The sequence below is a fragment of the Rhinolophus hipposideros genome, assembly GCF_964194185.1.
Source record: "Rhinolophus hipposideros genome assembly, chromosome: 26".
Taxonomy (NCBI): Eukaryota; Metazoa; Chordata; class Mammalia; order Chiroptera; family Rhinolophidae; genus Rhinolophus; species Rhinolophus hipposideros.
Genome location: NC_138072.1, coordinates 461,918 through 480,653, shown reverse-complemented (window position 1 = coordinate 480,653; position 18,736 = coordinate 461,918). Strand labels below are relative to the sequence as shown.

The following is an 18,736-nucleotide window of genomic DNA, read 5'->3' as shown; positions in this document are numbered from 1 at the left end:
CTGTCAGGCTAACGAGCACACAGCTGTCAGCACCCATAGGTGTGCGTGGATGGCTGGTGCTTTTCACTGCACGGAACTGTTACTGCAAAGGGAAGGCAATGCTGTAAACAAGAATTGAACGCTAGTCATGAGATGCATGGTGATGTATTGGGGGAAGTCCCATGAATGTCTGAAACGGGATGAATGGGGAAGGGACAGCCGAGTGACAAAGTGAGGACGGCACCGTGTTACTGGTGGGCTGCGGGGCACATGGGCATATAGGGACTCGCTGAATTCCTCCAGCTCTGTGCGTGGACATTTTCCATGTACAATAGTTGGGTGAAATGCGTAAAGGGTGGGACAGGAAGTGTGGGTTGATAAAGCAGCTGGGCGTGGCAGTGGGGAGTGGCGGGGCGTGGGGTGTGGGCCGCTCGTGCTCTCCTGGAGAAGGCACCTGCGGCCCCGCTCCAGCCGGCTGTCCCTTTGCGGGAGTCTGGCCACCGTGCTGTCAGATAGTCTCAAACAGGAAGATTTCAATGGGAAAAGGCTTTGTTCTTAAAAATGCCGCATGGGCCAAACACAGTGCTTTTAATTTACCAAGTGTTTTTCCACCCCTAAGATTTCAATTTTAGACAAAAAATTGCAGGTGTGTTCTTGAGTTGTTATGGTGCCATGTGACTTTGCAGAGAGCTCAGCTGTAGCTGAGCCCTTTACCCTAACCTCAGCCCCCTGCCTGTGGGCTGTTGTACAGATGTGCTGCGTCAGGGCCACGCCACTGCATTTGTGGCACTGCCCAACCAGGGCTTGTCGGGGACAGGGGACAGTTGCGAGGCTGGGCTGCTTGACATTGATTTCCCTGGGCTGGCTTTAGGTTGTTAAGTATGGACAGGACAGCAAGCATACCTGCTAGCCTGCTGCCCACATGGAGTTAGTTCCTGGCTGTGAGTCACTTCGTCTTTAAGAGAAATTAGCGAGATGGAGATCAGAAACAGAAGACTAAGATTTCTGGGTGTTGCCTGTTTGGGCTAAGTGGTGTCACAGTCCACGCAGGGTCCTAAGCTCTTAAAAATGTCTATGTCATTCTTTTCACCATCGGCATTCTAATCAGCCGCCCAGCCCTTCTCGCTCAGGACCCTTCTCAACTCCCGTCCGGCTGCGATGCCTCCACTGCCAGAGCCTTTCTTCAAATCCTCGCCCTCCAGCCTTGATGTGGTTCCCAGGTCATGTCTCTGCCACGCGCTCCTGCCAGCAGTTCCATCTTCCCACCGCTGTTACCGCTCTAAGATGCATTTCCCATAGTACCAGTGCTTGCCTGAAAAGCTCATTGGCTCCTTGCTACCTTTGGGTCAAGGTTTGCCGTGGGGACAGGGACCTGCCTTGCTGCCAGCCCACCCTGCCAGCCTCTCTTCCTTTCATTTCCCATTAGCCTGTGGGGTCAAATTCAGACTCTTCAGGATGCCCTGGGACATTCTCTTCAGGTTTTCATGTTTGTCCCACCCCAAATTCTCACCATCCCAAAAAGCTGCCTTTTGTTTTTCTCTTCCAGACCTTTGTGTGTGCTGTTCCCTTTGCTTCTTCCCCTCTGTTCCCTCCACCTTGTGCTTTACAACCCTTCTGGGAAGTGTCCCCTGGCACCCCAGGCAGTTGGTGCCTGCTTGGTCTGCAGTAGCACGCTGCACGCCCAGCTCTCTGTAGATGAGAGTGTGGTTCCCGCGGCAGGCACATTGCCACGTCTCTGTCCCCACTGAATCGTTAAGTTGGATGTATCGCCCCTACATAGTGTGGCCTCAGTAAATGTTTGTTCCATGAATCAATGGAAAAGCACTTTACAGTCAAGGAACATATTACTCAGATGAATTCTTAACCCGTCCTTTGGTAATGTGAGTCTGTCAGATCCGGGACTTAAATCTGTCTTCTCGGGTTTTCTGCCCGTGCTAACAATAGACTCGATGGCCCTCAGCAGCCAGCGGCTGAGCTGGTGACTCGGTGTGCAGCCCCTGAACGCCCCTGGCCAGCTGGGGACTCATTCTTCCACTCTGGGCTCACGTCTTCCCTTTTCCCTAATCCTACCTTTAATATACTTCCTTCTCTTATTAATAGAACTTGACTGTGGTCTGTTGGCATCTACTGAAACGTACAGTTATGCTAAGTGTGTAATGTTTGCCCTGGTGGGGAAAGGAGCGTCCTGCTAACTCCTAGGGACTATACAAGGGTGGTGGGAGCAGCAGCAGCAGCTGACACTTAACTCTAAGCCCGACACCAAGTGTTTGACACACATTAGCTCATCTGTGACCCTAGGAAGTAGGTACTGGGATTGGTGTGCTATACTACAGATGAGGAAATGCAGAGATGACTTGTTTCAAAAACACGAAACTCATCAGTAGGCCTGGGACTTGAACCCAGGAAGTCGTTGCAGAGCCTGCGCTCTTGGCCGGCACAGTGACGGGACGGGTGGTTGTACAGCGGCGCCCTCAGCATCTCCTGTCACGTAGGACCCTGCTCGGGAGATGCCAGGAAGTGCCGAGGACAAATGTTATCTTCCCAGTTTTGCTCGGCAGAAGGCTTGCTGAAAATATGCTGGGAAAATAATAACCTCTTGTTGAATATCTCCTTTTAGGGATAAAATGTGTGGTACTCATTTCTGAGAATTTAATCTTCCCGTGATTTCTTGTGGCTTTTAATCGTTACCCAGCTCAGGTCCCAGAGTCGCCTGCCTGCTGACCGCAAGGCCCGCTGGACAGCCCTGGCGTGTTGCCTGTATGGCTTACGAAATGCTTGTTTATGGGCACAGAGGGATCTGACTTGAATAGGAAAGTCCTCTCCGTGGACAGCAGTTGGCCCTGCACCCTGGCTGGCAGCAGAGTAGGCCGTGGGGGCTGGGCTCAGCCAGGCAGCGAAGCTCTGAGGGCTGAGACGCAGGGTACAGCCAGGGGGCTTCGATGCCGTCTTTGTGGTCTGCGTTAGGTCTAGGCAGGAGCCACCAACTCCGACCAACCAGTTGGCCCCCTTCTGCCCATGGAATCATTGGCGAGCTAGACCAATACCAGTGTGCCCTATAGATGCCAAAGCACGTTCTTTTTAGGATGGTAGTATCAGGTATTAACAATGTCGCATGAACCTAGTGGTATCGAGAGCCTGGCCTGAAGTCTGTTTGGGACGTCTCTGAATAGCAGGTAGAAAACATGTAGGTGGTTCAGCAACTGAATATGTGACCGTCCATCAGTCACCTAACTTTCCTGGGCCTCATTTCTCCACCTGTAAAGAGGAAAATCTGCACATTCTTTGTTGCCCCTACCGTATTCTTCCTTCTGTTATGGCTTTGTTACAGCAGACATTTTGCAAGGAACCTCTTTTGACCAAGTCTGTCCGAGTGAGTCATTCCGTCCTTCAGTGTACTTCATCTCGTATGTGAAGAGTCCGTGAGAAGGGAACTGCAGCGGAACTTGCTTCTCTGCAGGTGTCAGGAACTCAGCTGTGTGCACTCTTTGACCCAAAAAACTCATGCTGGGGTTTTGACTACCATTACTAGGCCGCACTTCCTATTCCTCAGAATTAGGGTTATCCACGAGGAACTAAGGAGAAGTTTAGAAGTTGGAACTATGAAGCTTCTGCTCAAAGAAGAACTGGGGGCTTTCAGAAGATGCAGCTTGTGTTTTCTGGGCCCTTCCTCCGTCTTCCTTCCTCTTCTTGACTTTTTAAACCTGCTTGATGACAAGCGTTAGACCAGAAGGTGCAGCCTGGTACAGTACAGACGTTGCCAAGGCGATACCTGGAGGACCGGTCTTCGTTTAAGTGCACAAGGGCATGGGAAGTGGAGAAGGTGGGAGAACGTTTGAAGGGTGTGGGCTTGGGCCATTGAGAGGAGGTTTTATTAAACTCCAGAATGAACATATTTTGAAATCTAAATATTATCAACCCTTAGTCAATGTGATACTATTGTTAACTGAAGGAAGGTGTTCTCTGGTCCCACATGATAACTGTTTACAGTCTTGGGGGCAATATTCCCAGTTTACTGAGAATAAATATGTTAGTCAGTGCGATGCTCCATGGAAAATTCTTTGCTTCTGCTTCTCTCTTGGCTCTCTTTCCTGAAAGGCCTCAGATCTGGGTCCAGAGCCTGCCTGACCACTGAGTACATAACCAGATATATAGTTCTCACCATGTGGGAGCCAAACTATCTGTGCCAGGGGATTGTGAGTCTCACACAGAGCTGACAGGCTGGTGTCACCTGTCATGTTGGAGCCCGATGCTACTATGATTCTTACTCAGGAAGTAGTTACACTGTGTCACAATGGAAGTGGAGAGGCAGGAAGTTGTTACACAGTATCAAGATGGGAGTGGAGAGGCAGGAAGTTGTTTACACTGTATCACGATGGGAGTGGAGAGGCAGGAAGTAGTTACACTGTATCACGATGGGAATAGAGAGACAGGAAATTGAAGGGTTGCCTCATGCTGGATCAATTCTTAACCACGAATGGGAAAGCTTCTTGTGGTGATCATCTGCTGAGAGTTGAGATTCCAAATTTACTGACTCTTTTATCACTTTCAATTTACCTATATAATTTCTTGTCATATGACGAGGCTACCTGTTTGGAGCAAGGGGACATAGAGCTTAGAAATGTTGGGTCTCACAGCAAACTCATCAGTCAGTATTGTCACTCTCATTTTAGTTTCAGTCCTCAGCCAAAATACTTTCAGCAAAATGCCCAATGTGAGAACCATGGTCGGTGTTTCCGGGTATTTGCTGTTTGGGCCAAAGACTGGTTTAAAAACAAAAAACAAAAGAACCCTGAAACTTTCTGTTTAATATAGTTGTCTTTTAGAAAGTGGTATAATTAATTTCTGTTCATTGGGCAAAGAGGGGTGAATCACTGCCGTGGTTTCCGTTAATAGGAGGAGTGAGGATGTGGCAGGCTCTCTAGGTGCCAGCTTCCCCTTTATGCCAGTTGGATTCATTTCCAGTGGCTTCTGTAACAAATTACCACGGACTGGGTGGCTTAGAACAACAGAAGTGTATCATCATCTCCCGGTCCTGGTGGCTAGAAGTCCCTCTGGAGGCTCCAGGGTCTGGTGACCATCGCGCCTATATGTGTGGCCACATCACTCCAGTCTCTGGTCACATTGCCTCCTCTTCTGTCTGTTTCAAAGTGCCCCCAGACTGCCTCTTGTAAGAACACTTGTGGTTGGACTTAGGGCCACGGGGTGACCCAGGATGAGCTCATCTCAAGTTCCTGAGTTACATCTGCAAAGACTTCTTTCCGAGCGAGGTCTCATGCACAGGTGTCAGCGATGAGGACATGGACACCTTTGGGGACCCCCAGTCAGTACACTGTAGCAGTGGGAAGGCGGTGCGTGGAGGTGCCAGGAGGTGGGAGGCAGCAGTGTGCCACACGCACGCTCGGCCTGGCCAGGGGCGTCCTCGGAGCGCTGCCTGGCCTTGGTGGGGTCAGTTTGGGGGCCTGGGAGAAGGCTGGGCAAACCTAGAGAACTGCGAACCAATGCAGGTACAGGAGATGTGATTCCTGTGCGTTGGGGCACCCATTCTTTCATTCAACAGATGTTTGTGCCGAGTCCTGTTCTCGGTGTTTAGGCTACGCCAGGGGCTAGACGGCAGTGAGTGAGGAAAGTCAGGTGTTCGGGGCTGCGGCGTTTGGCCGCTAGATGTCTGCGGGGAAGAAATTATGCTCTTTGCTAGTACCTCTAAGCATTTAGGGTTTTCAGCGTAAAGTTGAAATTACATAATTTAGGGTATTATACAAATTTTGAGTTATAAGTTTTGTATAGGTTATTATTGAATTATGTAAATTGGGGGAGGACACAGGGCAGAATAGTGAAAGGTATGGAATGGGGATATATCACAAGCGTCCTCATCACCAGCGCTTGTGCCGGCACGATCTGTTGAAATCAAGGCAACATCCAAACAAGCAGGGGTGTCACTGCCCCTGGCACCTGGAGCTGAGCTTTTGGGGAAGAGAGTTGTTTTGGGGCCCACGCAGGTAGCTGTAGCAGGAGTCTGAGACAGGACAGCAAGGTCAGCTCCTGGAACCAGCAGCACTCGGTGGCGGTGACAGTTGCAGGCTATTTTGGGAACGGAGGCAGCTTTGTTTTGTCAGGCCTACTCTGCAGTCCCAGATTTAACTCTGGCACGCATCAACCATCAGCCACGTGTGCCTCTGATATAGAGAGAGCAATGTCAGGTACAGTAGACAGCTAGCTCACCGTGCTCTTTCCCCATTGCATTGGTAAAATCCAGTATTTTCCTTGGAGATCTCCTGTCGTTGCCAGGGAAAGGTGACATGCTCATTTCAGGAAGCCCCCAGGTATTACCTGGCAATGTTTCTGATAGCTCTCTGGACTAATCATTAATGAAACAATAATGAAGTAATATCCCCCTTTCTTAAGGAGTTTAGAACAAGTTGCTACTTTAGTCCCACGCAGTGTGTCTTCAGGAATGCATGATGGAGGGAAAAGACACAAGCCCCGGGAGTCCGGTTACATGGAGGACGCCCCGCTGGTGTCCTGGGCAACGCAGGAGATGTTTAGCCTCCTCCGCCTGTTAAGGGCCTGGAAAGTCACGTACAGGCTGCATGGAGGCCTGGCCTTGGGTCCACAGCCCTGGACGTGGTTTCTGGGTGATGAGTGCGCAGCACAGGCGTGAGCAGGAGGACATGTACATTTAGTCGTCACTTGAGAAGGTCCCCAGGGACTGTCCATCTCTCCTTCGTGGCTTTAGTCAGATTCCTTCTCTGGGGGCAAAAAGGAGAAAAGAACAGAACTGTGGCTCCAGGATAGTTTGTGCGAGTGCGTCCTGCAGCTCTGCCGCCGGGTCTCTCCAAGTACGGCTCTCTTCCAGCTTAGCTGTGGCCACACTGTTTTGTTCACATGGCTCCTGAGCTTAGGAACCCACAGGGATTTCCTGAAGTCAGACATAACAAACACGCGCCAAAATCTCGCTAGTTCCAAGATGTCGTTAACCAACTGTCCCCCCCACCATAAGATACTGAGGTGGGTGGGGGGCGATGGGTGAGGAGTAGGTACAGTTTGTACCTTTTCCGGGGGGGTGCTGTTTGTAAAACTGTTGGCTTAAAGACCACAGCAGTGCCAGCCACTACTGCGTGACGTGTTTCCTTCAGTCCTCACGAAGTCCTGAGAGGCGGGTTGTGTCCCCCTGCTGTACATGAGGCCGTGGTCCTCAGGTTTCCGGGTCACTCAGGAGTGTGCCGCTGGCAGTGCTGGGATGCAGCCCCGGGGGACTGCCTGCCCCTGAGCTGGTGCCTTGAACACTGCCTGCCCTCCACGTAGCGTATGTGGAACCGTTCAACAGTCAGCCAGCCCCGTTTTCTGAGCTGGTTCTTTGGAGACTGACGCCTGCCAGGTTACACTCCGATCAGGCCTGCTTGTCAAGGGCCTTCTCTGAAACGCATCCCAGGGACATTCTTATAGAAACACTGTGTCAAGGGTTTGGGTTCATAGATGAAAATGTCATGAAACTGAGAAGGGAGAGAACTCAAGTTGTGATGGGGTGAAGGAGATAAGGAAAGAAAGGGAGAATGAGAGGGAAGGAAAGAGATGTTTTCTGCTTTTCGATATCTGGCCTAGTGGGGCTTAGTTTAGGCCCTCTGGAATTTGGCTGCTGTCATCTTCAAAGGGCAAAGAATGATCTTGAAAACACTGGCTTCCAAAAGTCCTCCTGGCGGTGGTGTGGCCATGGCAGCTAATTTTTGAGACTGTTTTCTCAGAGCCAAAGAAATTTTGCAACCAGGCAAAGAGCAGTCGGCCCAGCTGCTCGACACAGCTGAAGGTGACTCATCTGACCATCTTGACACAGGCACTTACTACCTGGGCAGGGAGTGCACTTCCGGAACGCTTCCTTCTCCTGAACTTCAGCACCATTTGAAAAGCACCCCCGACATCATGTCGCCCGAAAGCCTCTGTTGACAGTTTTTAGTGAAGCGCTCTGCAGTGAGTTGGTAAATCTCGCCCTTTGGCAGACGTGCAGCTTATGAAATTCAGTGAGAAACATTGTTATGAAATGCTTTACATGGCAAAGGAGTAGAGAGTACGTGGGGAATGCTCATAGAAGTCAATAAACCTGAGAAAATAGTGTACAAGGCGTGCAATTCGGGGAGCTGCTTATTGGAAAGGGACCGTGCTGACAACTGGCATAAAAGTCGTCTGGCCTCAAGGTCAGGTGGGATGAATATGCATATTGATTGCATCAGATCAGGTCTGTTCTGATACGTTTAGCTAATCTCAGGAAACAAAAGAACATCAAATGGTTGGGAAGGATTAGCACAGAAACATTTTGTAACTAGGGCTGCCAGCTCACATTTTCATCTAAATCCAATCAACCTTTTTCATCCGTCCCGCTACTTCTCTGCAGGAATGACAGATGTGTGTCTTTGAAGGGAGTCCCCGTACGTTCTATGGAGACACGCACTACCTGAGGCCCGGTCCACAGGCCCGTGGAGTTCTGACTTGAGTCTTCCCCCAGTAACCATGTGCTGTTGAAACGGGTGCTCATTATCACCATAAAATACTCCTTCATATGTTCGATTGACAGCGGTTCTCAAACTGTGATCTCAGGATTGCTTTACACTCTAACAATGTGTTCAGGACTCGAAGCTTTTGTTCATATGGGTTATCGTACGTACTGAGAAAATAAAACATATGCACTTACGAAGTCATTTAAAGTAGCAGTAACCCATTACCTGTTAACATAGGTGCTTAATTGAAATAACTATATTCTTCCAATCACAAAGAAACAAAAAGAGTGGCATTGTTTTACGTTTTCAGAAATCTTTTTAATGTCTGGATTCAACCTGTTGTGACACGTTATTTTGCTGGAAGTACGTGAAGGCGCTCTGGCCTCACATAGACGCACCCGTGGGAAAGGGCTCCAACAGCAGGGACTGTCCTGGAGGCGAGGCCACAAGTCCTCACATCGTGCTTCGTAGCTGTCGGTTGCAGTGTGGAAACTGAAACCGTGTCAGTGGGTTTTCTCTGTGGCATTAAAAGCCAGTGGTCTGACTTGTCCTTTGAGTGATTCCTTAACCACGCACGGTTTTCTGACAGCCTGCATTTCGTTAGTGGGAAAATAGCGGCTCACTGACTTGTGCAGGTGTCCCAGATGTTGGTGTGTTTCACTGCACAATGTCCACAAGTGACACTTGTGTGAAGTCCCAGTGGTGTCATCAGAAAGGTGAGTCAGGAAACTGTCGCTCTCAGACCTAGTAGTGGATGTGTTTCCCCAGGTTCACATTTCACGTGGATGGTCGGATTTTCTCCTTGACAAAAAGTACTAGCTCTTCTATTTGAAGGGACAGGCTCACTGAGTCCATTTTCAAGTCCTCATAATCACGATTTTCCCGTCAGTTGTTCTTTTGAGTAAAAGAGAGCCCGTCGTGTCCCGTGCCTGGCACGGGTGCTGTTCTCAGCGACAGCAGTGTGCTTTGCTGGGCCGCCAAGGGGCTGCGTGCGGCCTTAGAACCCCAGATCGGATTCTGTAAGATTAATGAGTTTCACTGTCCCATCAAGGTCATCCTCAAGTGGCGCTCTGTTTTTAGCTGGAGTGTGTGAGGGGGGCCATGAGTGCTGGTACCTTCAGGTACCACCAGCACGTAGTGTGACTGCTGACACAGCAAACAGGCCAGCTGTCTCAGTAGTCTCTCAGAAATCGCTTGTTTTCTCCGCTAAAATTTTACCTTTTTTTTTTTTAAGGAGGAGATAAATGACACATTTTAAAAGAAAGGTGTCTCATTTGTTTCTGAGGCCCGGTGAGTCACCTAAGCCTGGCTAATAGCCACTGTGTCGCGCCGGCTCCCCTCCTTCCTTCCGCAGCTCTGTTAGGGCAGCCATTCGGTCCTTGCAGGTTCCCTGCTGTCTGTGCCTTGCAGGCCAAGGCGGCCTGAGACCTCTGTGCAGAAAGGCCCCCCGCCCCCTTGCTGCCGTGAGACGGGCAGCGCAGGGACCCTCGCCGTCCACAGGTCAGACACACTTTGCCCTGTTGTGTGAAGCCGTTCAGAAAATACCTGTGAAAAACACAGTTCTTCTGTTTGAAGTGATCACCTGGTGCTTTCTCACCAAAGGAAGGCAGTTTGGAGGGAATCCCCAGGCCGCATTTGATCCTGGGTGACTAGTTTCCTCTGAAATTCAGAAGCAAATTAGTGGTTGTAACATCTTTTTTATAACGATGCAGCAGCTCCCCCACTTCTCGTGCTTGAAAAGTCGCGTTCACGATGAACCCCAGTAGGACTGTGAATAAGGTGAAGTCTCATTATGCCTACTTCACGGCGTGGAGACGACGCAGGGCTTCGCATCAGGTCACGGAGCTAAGCAGTCATGCTCTGGACACTTGCGTGCGAGAACTGGAAACTGGCTGTGCTTTGCACGACTGTATTGTCAGCCCCTGGAGCTGTGGCTTGTGGCAGAGCTCAGGGAGATTTGCTCAGTCAATGGACGGACTTTTCTTTGCAGGCCTGTATTGATGAAAATTTTGACATGGTGAAGTTCCTGGTGGAGAACAGAGCCGACGTGAACCAGCGGGACAACGAAGGCTGGACGCCCCTCCACGCGGCCGCCTCCTGCGGCTACCTCAACATCGCAGAGTGAGTCTGGGCGCGGGGCTTTGTGGGAACGGCCCTCATTTCTCTTCTGCTCTGGGAACCTGAGTTTCATAAACAGTCAAATCTCTCTTTATTACAAATTATTAAAGCAGGAAGTTGACTTATCTCCAAGGAGTAATTGATACTGTGTTCTGAGCATCTGCCGAAGGGATGGTCAGGGGGGCTGCTTTGGCTGTCGGCACAGGGCAGTGTGTCCTAGCTGAGGGTCATTTCGGTGGACACGGTAAATTCCCCCAGTAAAACCAACCTGTGGTCTTTTGAAAATCAGGGTGCTGCTGTGCGGCCTTTCCGGTGTGATGAGCGCTACAGGGGGGTTGCGCTGGCAGCTGCGCCAGGCCTGGGGGTTGGGCCCACAGAGCCCGACCTACCTGGGCTCCCTGGGGCTGAGCCGGGCGCCAGTGGGCGATGCTGATGGCGGGGGTCAGCCAAGGGTGCTGGACCTGCCCCCAAGCCAACAGAACGGACAGCGCCGTCTCCATCTGTCTTGGGCTTCTCTCTGTTGCAGCGGAGGGCACCGGGCCACTCGCCCTGTCTCACAGGAAAGGCTCTCAGTCTCGGCCTGGCCACTAACGCCAGCATCTGATGCCTAAGGGCAGGGACGTTTTCATATTTCGATTTCTACTGTCAAATTTATCGAAGAAACAGTCCTGACATCTGATTACTTGTGCAGGTGGCTTGGCTGTGGTGTCACACTGCCGTATGTCACTGCATTCAAGGGTCTCACCGTTTTGCATCAGAAGCTGACAGGCGGGGCTCCTGCTCAGACGCAGATCCTTGGTGTTGGCCTTCTGTTGGTGCAGCGGGCAGAGAGCGACTCAATGCTTTGTACAGTGGTTTCCATTTGTCTTCATGGGCGAACAGTTCCTTTGGATGGAAGTCCAGAATGTAACCGTGTACTGCCAACGAAAATACTACCTTGAATGAAATGAATCAGTGAGAGTCACTGTTTCCCCTACAAAGTGTTACTGCTTAGACCTGCGAGCGTCTGACCGGGAGAGGCCATCTAGACTGGAGCTGTGGCGGGGGCGGGCTTCCGTAGCTCTCATGCGTGCTCATCATCATCAGATGGCTTTTCGTGTGGCTGTCATTATGTACTTGGGGTCACAGCATTGCTTCCGAGACAGCGGAAAGGACCTCATTGCTTACATCATTTGGTCTCTTCGTCTCAGGGAATGTGGACAGTGTTTTAGATTAGATGAGCCCTTGGTCATTTTGTCATTTTTCTTTTTGTATCTTAAAGATCTTAAAGTGTACACTCTTATTCTCAGAATCATTAGGAATTCTAAGTTTCAAGGGATTGGAAATGAGCAAAAGGCCAACTGGCTTTCCAGGAGGAATCTAAGTGTTTCAGATTCCACAGTGACCTTTTTTATGTCACATTGGAACTCAGCATGATATGTTTTCTAAAAAGAGGGTGAGAGGCTGCTTTTTCCTCATTTTAATTTGAGTTCAGGCTTCTTGCTAGTTAGCTGGATGTTTTACATTTTTATTACCAATAAGTGTGTAACATAGAAGCAGCAGGTTGACCCAAGGGTTCAGCATTTAGTTTGGCTTTGTAGTTTATTGGGTGCTAATTTATTCTGAGTTTTTAACACATTTCATTTTCTTTCAAAGTTCTTCCCTTGGAATAGTAGCAAAAGGACCATCTCTCAGTGATGGGTTAGGGGAGAGGAAGGCATTATTTTCTAAGGACTGTGCATATTTCAAACTAGTGGATATTTCTGAGCTTCTGGGTACCTATAAAGATATTCAGAGGTGAAGTCAATATTACTTCATAGGTCGATACTTATTCTTGTTCAGGGAAAAGTGTGAAGCTAAAGCGGAGTTTGCTTTTTTTCTGAAAGTGGTTTAGGAAGAAGGCTGCCTTACTCAGCAGTGACCTTTTTCTGACTCTTGGTGAGCCAGGTGACTTTATAGAAATGTCTCCCTACTGAGCAGCCTGAGAACATATCAGAAAAGGCAAAGCAGGGTCCGTGCACCCAAATGACATTGCGTCCGGCCCGGTGAGCGCTGGAATGGACGTAAGAGCAGAGCGGTCAGGATGCTTCCTTCCTTTCGGCAACATTTGTGGAGTGCCGAGAATAAAAAGCAAGTGTCAGACGTCACGGCAATGATGGCGGTGAGGAAGACACAGTGGCTGTCCCCAAGTGGCTGTCAGCCTGGCGGGTGGGACACGGTGTGTGTCACAATAGTCAGGATTACTGCTGGGGAGGGTGGGCAGAGGTGGAAACAGGGCAGGAGGGAGGCTGCTGGTGAGAACAGGCAAAGGCTTCAGGCAGGCAAAGGTGTTGGCCTTGAATGATAGGAAAGGTTCCCAGAGGAGAAAGGAGAAGGGGTGGGTGCTCTGTCAGCTGGGAGGGGGCTGCCCGAGCTGAGTGAGCGTTGGGGGGCGCAGCAGGGTGTGGCACAGCCCAGCAAGCATGATTGAGGGCCTACTGTGTGTTTTGATTGCATTTGGAGTTCTCAGGGTGGGGCGGTGTCGTTGGATGTTCCTGTGGCCTGAAGAAGGAACCAGAACAGGCGCTTCTGAATGTGTGTGGGGGTATAGGGGTAATTGGCAGGGGACTAGGAAGGCAGATAGAGGGCGCTGTCTTCTCTGAGCCAGTGACGGAGGGAAGGAGGCCGCTGAGAACGAGAGGGAACCGGGTCGCTCCAGGTGGGATTGATCTATAAAGTAAAATCACTGTTTGAGGCCTTGTTATACCAGCCATGAGGCACTCAGAAAGCAAAACACGGTCTCAGTCTAATGTTTGTTGGTCCTTTCTCCTCTGCCAGCCCTTTGAACACAGTGGTCATAGGTCAGTTATCATGTTTGAAATTGCCCACCGTGTCTAATACATGGTGCCTCAAACGTGGGGGAACGATGAGCATTTGCTGAGCTGCTGAATGGTGGAAGTCTAACTCCGCTGGATTTGCCCCTTTTAATGCTTCTGAGTATTTGCTGGAGCTCCCAGCTTTTATCAGGATTCTCAGTGGCCTGAAAGTCACTTGATCTCGAGAAAAGATGAAATAGACGTGAAGTCAGAAGACTGGGGCCATAACCTGTGCCACTTGCCACTTGTGTGATTTTAAGAAAATTACTCACTACGTACGCGCCTCAGTTTCTTAGAGGGGCAATACCATCCACCTGCCCTACGTCCTAAACTGGCTGAGACTCACTATGCAATTTTACATGAAAGTGCTTTGAAAATCAGAAAGGATCCATGTAACGACCCTTGTATTAAAATTATCAGACCTTCCTGCTTCAGGGTCAAGTGTTGTATTTTGATCTACAATCTCAGTATTTAAAATGTAGTTATTCGCTTCTTTAGTAGTTCAGTTCCTTCTTAGCACGAAGCAGGTTTTCATGCAGGTGGCTGGTTGGAGGGAGAGTTTCCTGGAGGCATCATTTAGCTCCTCCTTTACTTTCCAATTTTTACACCCAGCACTACTTAATGTACTCCCGTGTGGCATTGGGGAAGTTTTCATGAGAATGAATTCTTTATAAATCTCCTGGGGACTCATTCTCAGAAGTCCGAGTGTAAGAAGTCCTTTTGGGAACCTGTGTTTGACGTCAGGGATGGGAGGTAGGTTTTGGGGCTGCGTGTCTTCCTCACGGTATTTAGACAGTCTCTTGCTCTCCGCTGGAGTGAGAGGGTGGGGTTAGGAATGTGAGTGTGGAATAAATCTGTTTTTTGGCGTTACTCTTGTCAGGAAACAGAGACGGTGCCAGCCTGAACCTGGGAAGGCTCATGGAGCTGGGAATTAGTAGTGGAGGCCGTACCTGGGCCACAGTTAAACCCCCAAAGCGGAGGTCGTGCTGGGCCGCGAGCCGCAGGTGCCTGCATCCACATGGGTGCCGGCCTGGCAGAGGTGCTGCAGACCCTGGTGTTGTCCCCACAGGTACTTCCTCAGCCATGGCGCCAGCGTGGCCGTTGTGAACTGTGAAGGGGAAGTGCCCTCCGACCTCGCGGAAGAGCCTGCCATGAAGGACCTGCTTCTGGAGCAAGTCAAGAAGCAAGGTAAGCCCCAGGTGCTGGGAGCGGCACCATGGCCACCTCCAGAGAGCCCCCCGCTGTCCTGGCCGCAGAGGGCAGGCCCCCCCGTCTCTGCCACCCTCATGCTGTCGCCCACTGAGCATGAGCAGTGACCGGGTCTCCTGTGAGGGCACAGAGTGGCCGAGCAGGCGAGCACAGTGCTCACTGGAGAGTCCACAGAAGGGCTGCAAGTCCCAGGGCCCGTTTCTGAGTTTTGACGAGTGCTAAGGGTGCTTTGTGTTCCCTCCAAAATGACCTTCAGCCTCACTCACCGTGCAAACCATTGCAGTAGTTTGTTAGGGTGAGCAAGCTGACTTAGAGAATAGGCTCTAAAAATATGTACTCTGATTTTCTACTTTCAGAAGACACCTTTTCAGAGACTAGGTCAGGACACTCCTGGAGGTCTCGGGACAGGATTTGATAAAGTAATGTTACGGTAACTAGTCAGACAGCAGGAGCAGGGTCCGCAGACATTTGCCAGGACTGTCACTGACGTCCTGCATGTGATCGGGGTGAGTGCCAGTCTTTCTGTGGAGCTGCCGCACCCACAGCCTACACTTCATTCCAAGGGACATAGTGCAGGGTCCTCTCCTGTTGTGGCCCTTTCCAAAAGGCCAGCTCTGGCCGCGTCCATCTCTTTCCAGACTCTGCAGAGCTGCCTTTGCACTCCACCAGCTGAGTGGAGTGCTGTGACAGACATAGGTGCCCACAAAGCTGAAAATATTTACTATGTGCCCTCCGGGGAAGCATGCTGACCTGCCTTAAGCCAGCACCGTCCCCAGGTTCTTTCTCGGCCTTCCGTGTCCCCGTGCAGCTTCGTGCTCTGTTGAATTGAAGGAGGTGCTTGGTTTCCCCGCCCGTCCTGGGACGTCAGAGTCCCGGGGACAGCGCTCATGTGCTCTTTGCCTGGAGCAAGGCCCTGACCTTTCTGCATGTGTTTCCTGTGAAATGGGGAGAAACAGATTTACCTGCCAGGATGGCCGAGACACTGACGCGGTGTAACAAACATACAAGAGGATGTGGAAACGTGTAGCTTTGTACAAACGTGCTCTTTATGTTCTTGAGCTGGAAGCAGTTTCAGGTGTATTCCCCTGAGGCGCTGGCTGGGGCTGTCACTCACCTCGTGAGGACTCGGGAAACACAGCTGCTGACGGCACGTCGTCTGTGGTCTGGGGTGTGTCTGGGGCCCGAGCCTGTCAGGCCGACGGCCCCGTGACCTGGCACCATGCGCTCCCGCAGGGGTCGACCTGGACCAGTCGCGGAGGGAAGAAGAGCAGTGCCTGCTGCAGGACGCGCGGCAGTGGCTCAACAGTGGGAGGATACAGGACACCAGGCAGGCCCGCTCGGGGGCCACCGCGCTGCACGTGGCCGCCGCCAAGGGCTACTCCGAGGTCCTCAGGTGTGTCATCTCCATGGAGCGCAGTCGGGAGATAGGCGAGATGGCACGGGCTGTGGGAGGGGTGAGCACGGGCCCCGCACTCCGCGTGGTCTCCTGTCTGACCACCAGCCCTTCTACCTCTGCTGGTGTATGTCCACCGACGGGCCCCTGCTGCCGCCCGGCTTCTCACTGGCACGTGACATGAAATGGGCGATGTAGGCTGGCCTCGACGGTCCCAGCCCAGGGCTTAGCGCCATCCCCTGCAGCCCCTCCTGTGGTGACGGGCAGTGCAGATGGGCAGGCCTTGGTCCTCTGGGCACAGGCACTTTCTCTGGGCTCATCCAATTAACGATACAGAACTAGAGAGTGTGTGTCCGTGAGGGTAGGATGGCCACCCTGACGTGAGGGCTTCGGCTCTGCTCCCTGGTCGTTTTCCCTCATGTCCACACATGCCCCACGCAGGTCCTACTGCCACATGTTGACACTTTCCCAAGTGCACGGGCTGCCGATCATGCTGTGTGGTCGCCCCAGGCTCTTCCAGACTTCACATTCCACCCCACTCAGGGTTTCTGGCAGGCGTGGCAGCGTGGTGTGACCTGAGTGGCATTCATGCTTGTTCAGTCCTTGGAAGGGTCTGGAGGGCCTTAATGTGGGAGCCCTGCATCAGCGCGTGCAGGTTGGGCCTCAGCAGCCACTCACACCTACGCCCCGCGGGCACGTTAGCCCGAGGTGTACAGTGCGAGAGAAGCCCCTGCACACACGTCTGCAGGCTCGGGGCTGTGCGTCCACAGTAAACGTAGGGCGCCCCAGGCGGCCAGCAGAAAGCCAGTGAGTGCAGTGCCCTGAAGAGCGGCCGTCCTGATTTGAGGGGATCCCCACACACACTAGGAACACAGAGCACACCGCCTCGTGGTCATGGGGCTGGGCTGATTGAGTCAGGCTCAGTTAATGTCAGGTACGCGCCTCCAGACACTCGTCTGTGTGACACAGACGTGCCCACGTGATCTTTCGGAGATGGTGGGTAGATGTCTCCTATGATTGATTCTCACGTCACCAGCGGCGCTGAGCTGTGCCTGCAGCAGCCTGTGGGTCAGTGGGGGACAGTGCATGCGGCAGGGAGTGGTGCTCACCAGGACACACATGGCCTGTTTGGGTTTTCTCCTCAGACTGCTAATTCAGGCGGGCTATGAATTGGACGTCCAGGACCATGACGGCTGGACGCCCCTCCATGCTGCCGCGCACTGGGGGGTGAAGGAGGCCTGCTCCATCCTGGCCGAGGCGCTCTGCGACATGGACATCAGGAACAAGCTGGTGAGTGAGCCTGCCCGCCGGGACAGAGGGCTCAGCGTCGCGAGGTGGCCCGGCCCCTGTCCAAGGAAGTGGGACCACAGCACGGGCAGCTGTGGTTCTGCCCGCACCCCGTTATCCCACAGAGCTGTCTGCCTTCTCCTGTGTTTGTGTTGAAGCCCCTGAAACAAACAAACACACAGGAAAAAAAGAAATTTGCTCTTGGCAAGGTGAACACTGGGGAAGCCCAAGGCCACCGTCCATGGTGACGTATGAAAGATTTTACTTTATTTTTCATTCAAAGACGTTCAGTAGCAGAGCTCTGTTCCCATCCAGTCAGTGAAAGCACTATAATGGCAAGGACCTAGAGCTGGGTTGAAATCGTGTTATTCGGGCTCACTGGACATAACACTCCTCCCTCCGTCTGTGCGTTTTCTAGGGTCTGAATTAGGCAGAGACGTTCTCATCCGCCTCCCGTGTTTGGCGAGCCCAGGTCACTCTTAGCTTGTGGGTTAGGGCCCCTCACTGCTGATGTTTCCCAGAAGAGACAGCCCTTGTCTCACTTCTAGGGACATGGTTTCGTGACGTACCTTTAGTGCACGTGTGCCCTGGACCTCCTGGGGCTCCTAAGAGCCCTCGACTTGGTCACAGCAATTCAGACCATTTTGGAACAGGCACTGGCAGAGAAGCCAGGCAGCAGTAAGCATTAGAACGGTGGCCGTCGCCTCAGTACTGTTCAGAGTGGGGACTCCGTAAGGATTCGCTGCTTCTCCTGGGAGAGGGGACGCCATCATGACAAGGCCGCGTCCCCGCGTCAGGGCAGCGGTGGTGGCTAGGGTCTGATAGAGCCACATGCTCCTCCCTTCTGTTTGCTTGCCGTCACTGTTCTCTGCCTGTTCTCTGCCAGGGCCAAACGCCGTTTGATGTGGCTGACGAGGGCATCGTGGAGCATCTGGAGAAGCTGCAGAAGAAGCAGAGCGCGGTGAGTGTGCGGGGAGGGCCCACGGCCCCACCAGTACCCCTGTCGCCTGCTCTGGCTGTATCTGCTCTGTGCAAGGCGATACTGCTCCCTCCGGGGCTGCCAGCCGCCTGTCAGGAAGAAATACCCAGAAAGTGTGGTTGTGAATGGTTGCTCATCATAGCAAGCCTTCAGGCAGCTGAAAGTTAAAAACAACGGCAGCAAACTAACAGCTCCCCTGTGTCCTGGAAAAGGAACGTGGTTTGTTTACGTCAGAGTTCTCCCCTCCCCTCTGGTACTGGCCTGTCTTCTGCAGAAGGACGGGGCCATCACGCGTTCTCACCTCTGCCAATTTCTCACCTGTGCTCTGCCTCTTCCCTTTTCTTACCTTCCAGCTTCGAAGTGAAAAAGAGACACGAAACAAGCTCATCGAGTCAGACCTGGACAGCAGGCTGCCCAGCGGATTCTTCCGGAAGTAAGACTTTTGGGGCCT

The 18,736-nt window shown here is 52.0% G+C and overlaps 1 protein-coding gene across 6 annotated transcripts in view; it reads left to right on the top strand.

The window, feature by feature from the left end:
• PPP1R12B (protein phosphatase 1 regulatory subunit 12B) overlaps window positions 1-18,736 on the top strand; it is a 101,571-nt gene that overhangs the window by 10,659 nt on the left and 72,176 nt on the right. For all 6 annotated transcript variants that reach the window (XR_013992625.1, XM_081038892.1, XM_081038891.1 and 3 more), the window contains exons 2-7: window positions 10,456-10,586; window positions 14,487-14,605; window positions 15,860-16,019; window positions 17,165-17,309; window positions 18,193-18,267; window positions 18,639-18,718. Coding sequence is in view for 5 of the 6 variants with exons in the window: in XM_081038892.1 (XP_080895018.1) it covers window positions 10,456-10,586; window positions 14,487-14,605; window positions 15,860-16,019; window positions 17,165-17,309; window positions 18,193-18,267; window positions 18,639-18,718 (710 nt within the window). In the remaining variant the exon portion in view is untranslated. The remainder of the gene's footprint in view (window positions 1-10,455; window positions 10,587-14,486; window positions 14,606-15,859; window positions 16,020-17,164; window positions 17,310-18,192; window positions 18,268-18,638; window positions 18,719-18,736) is intronic.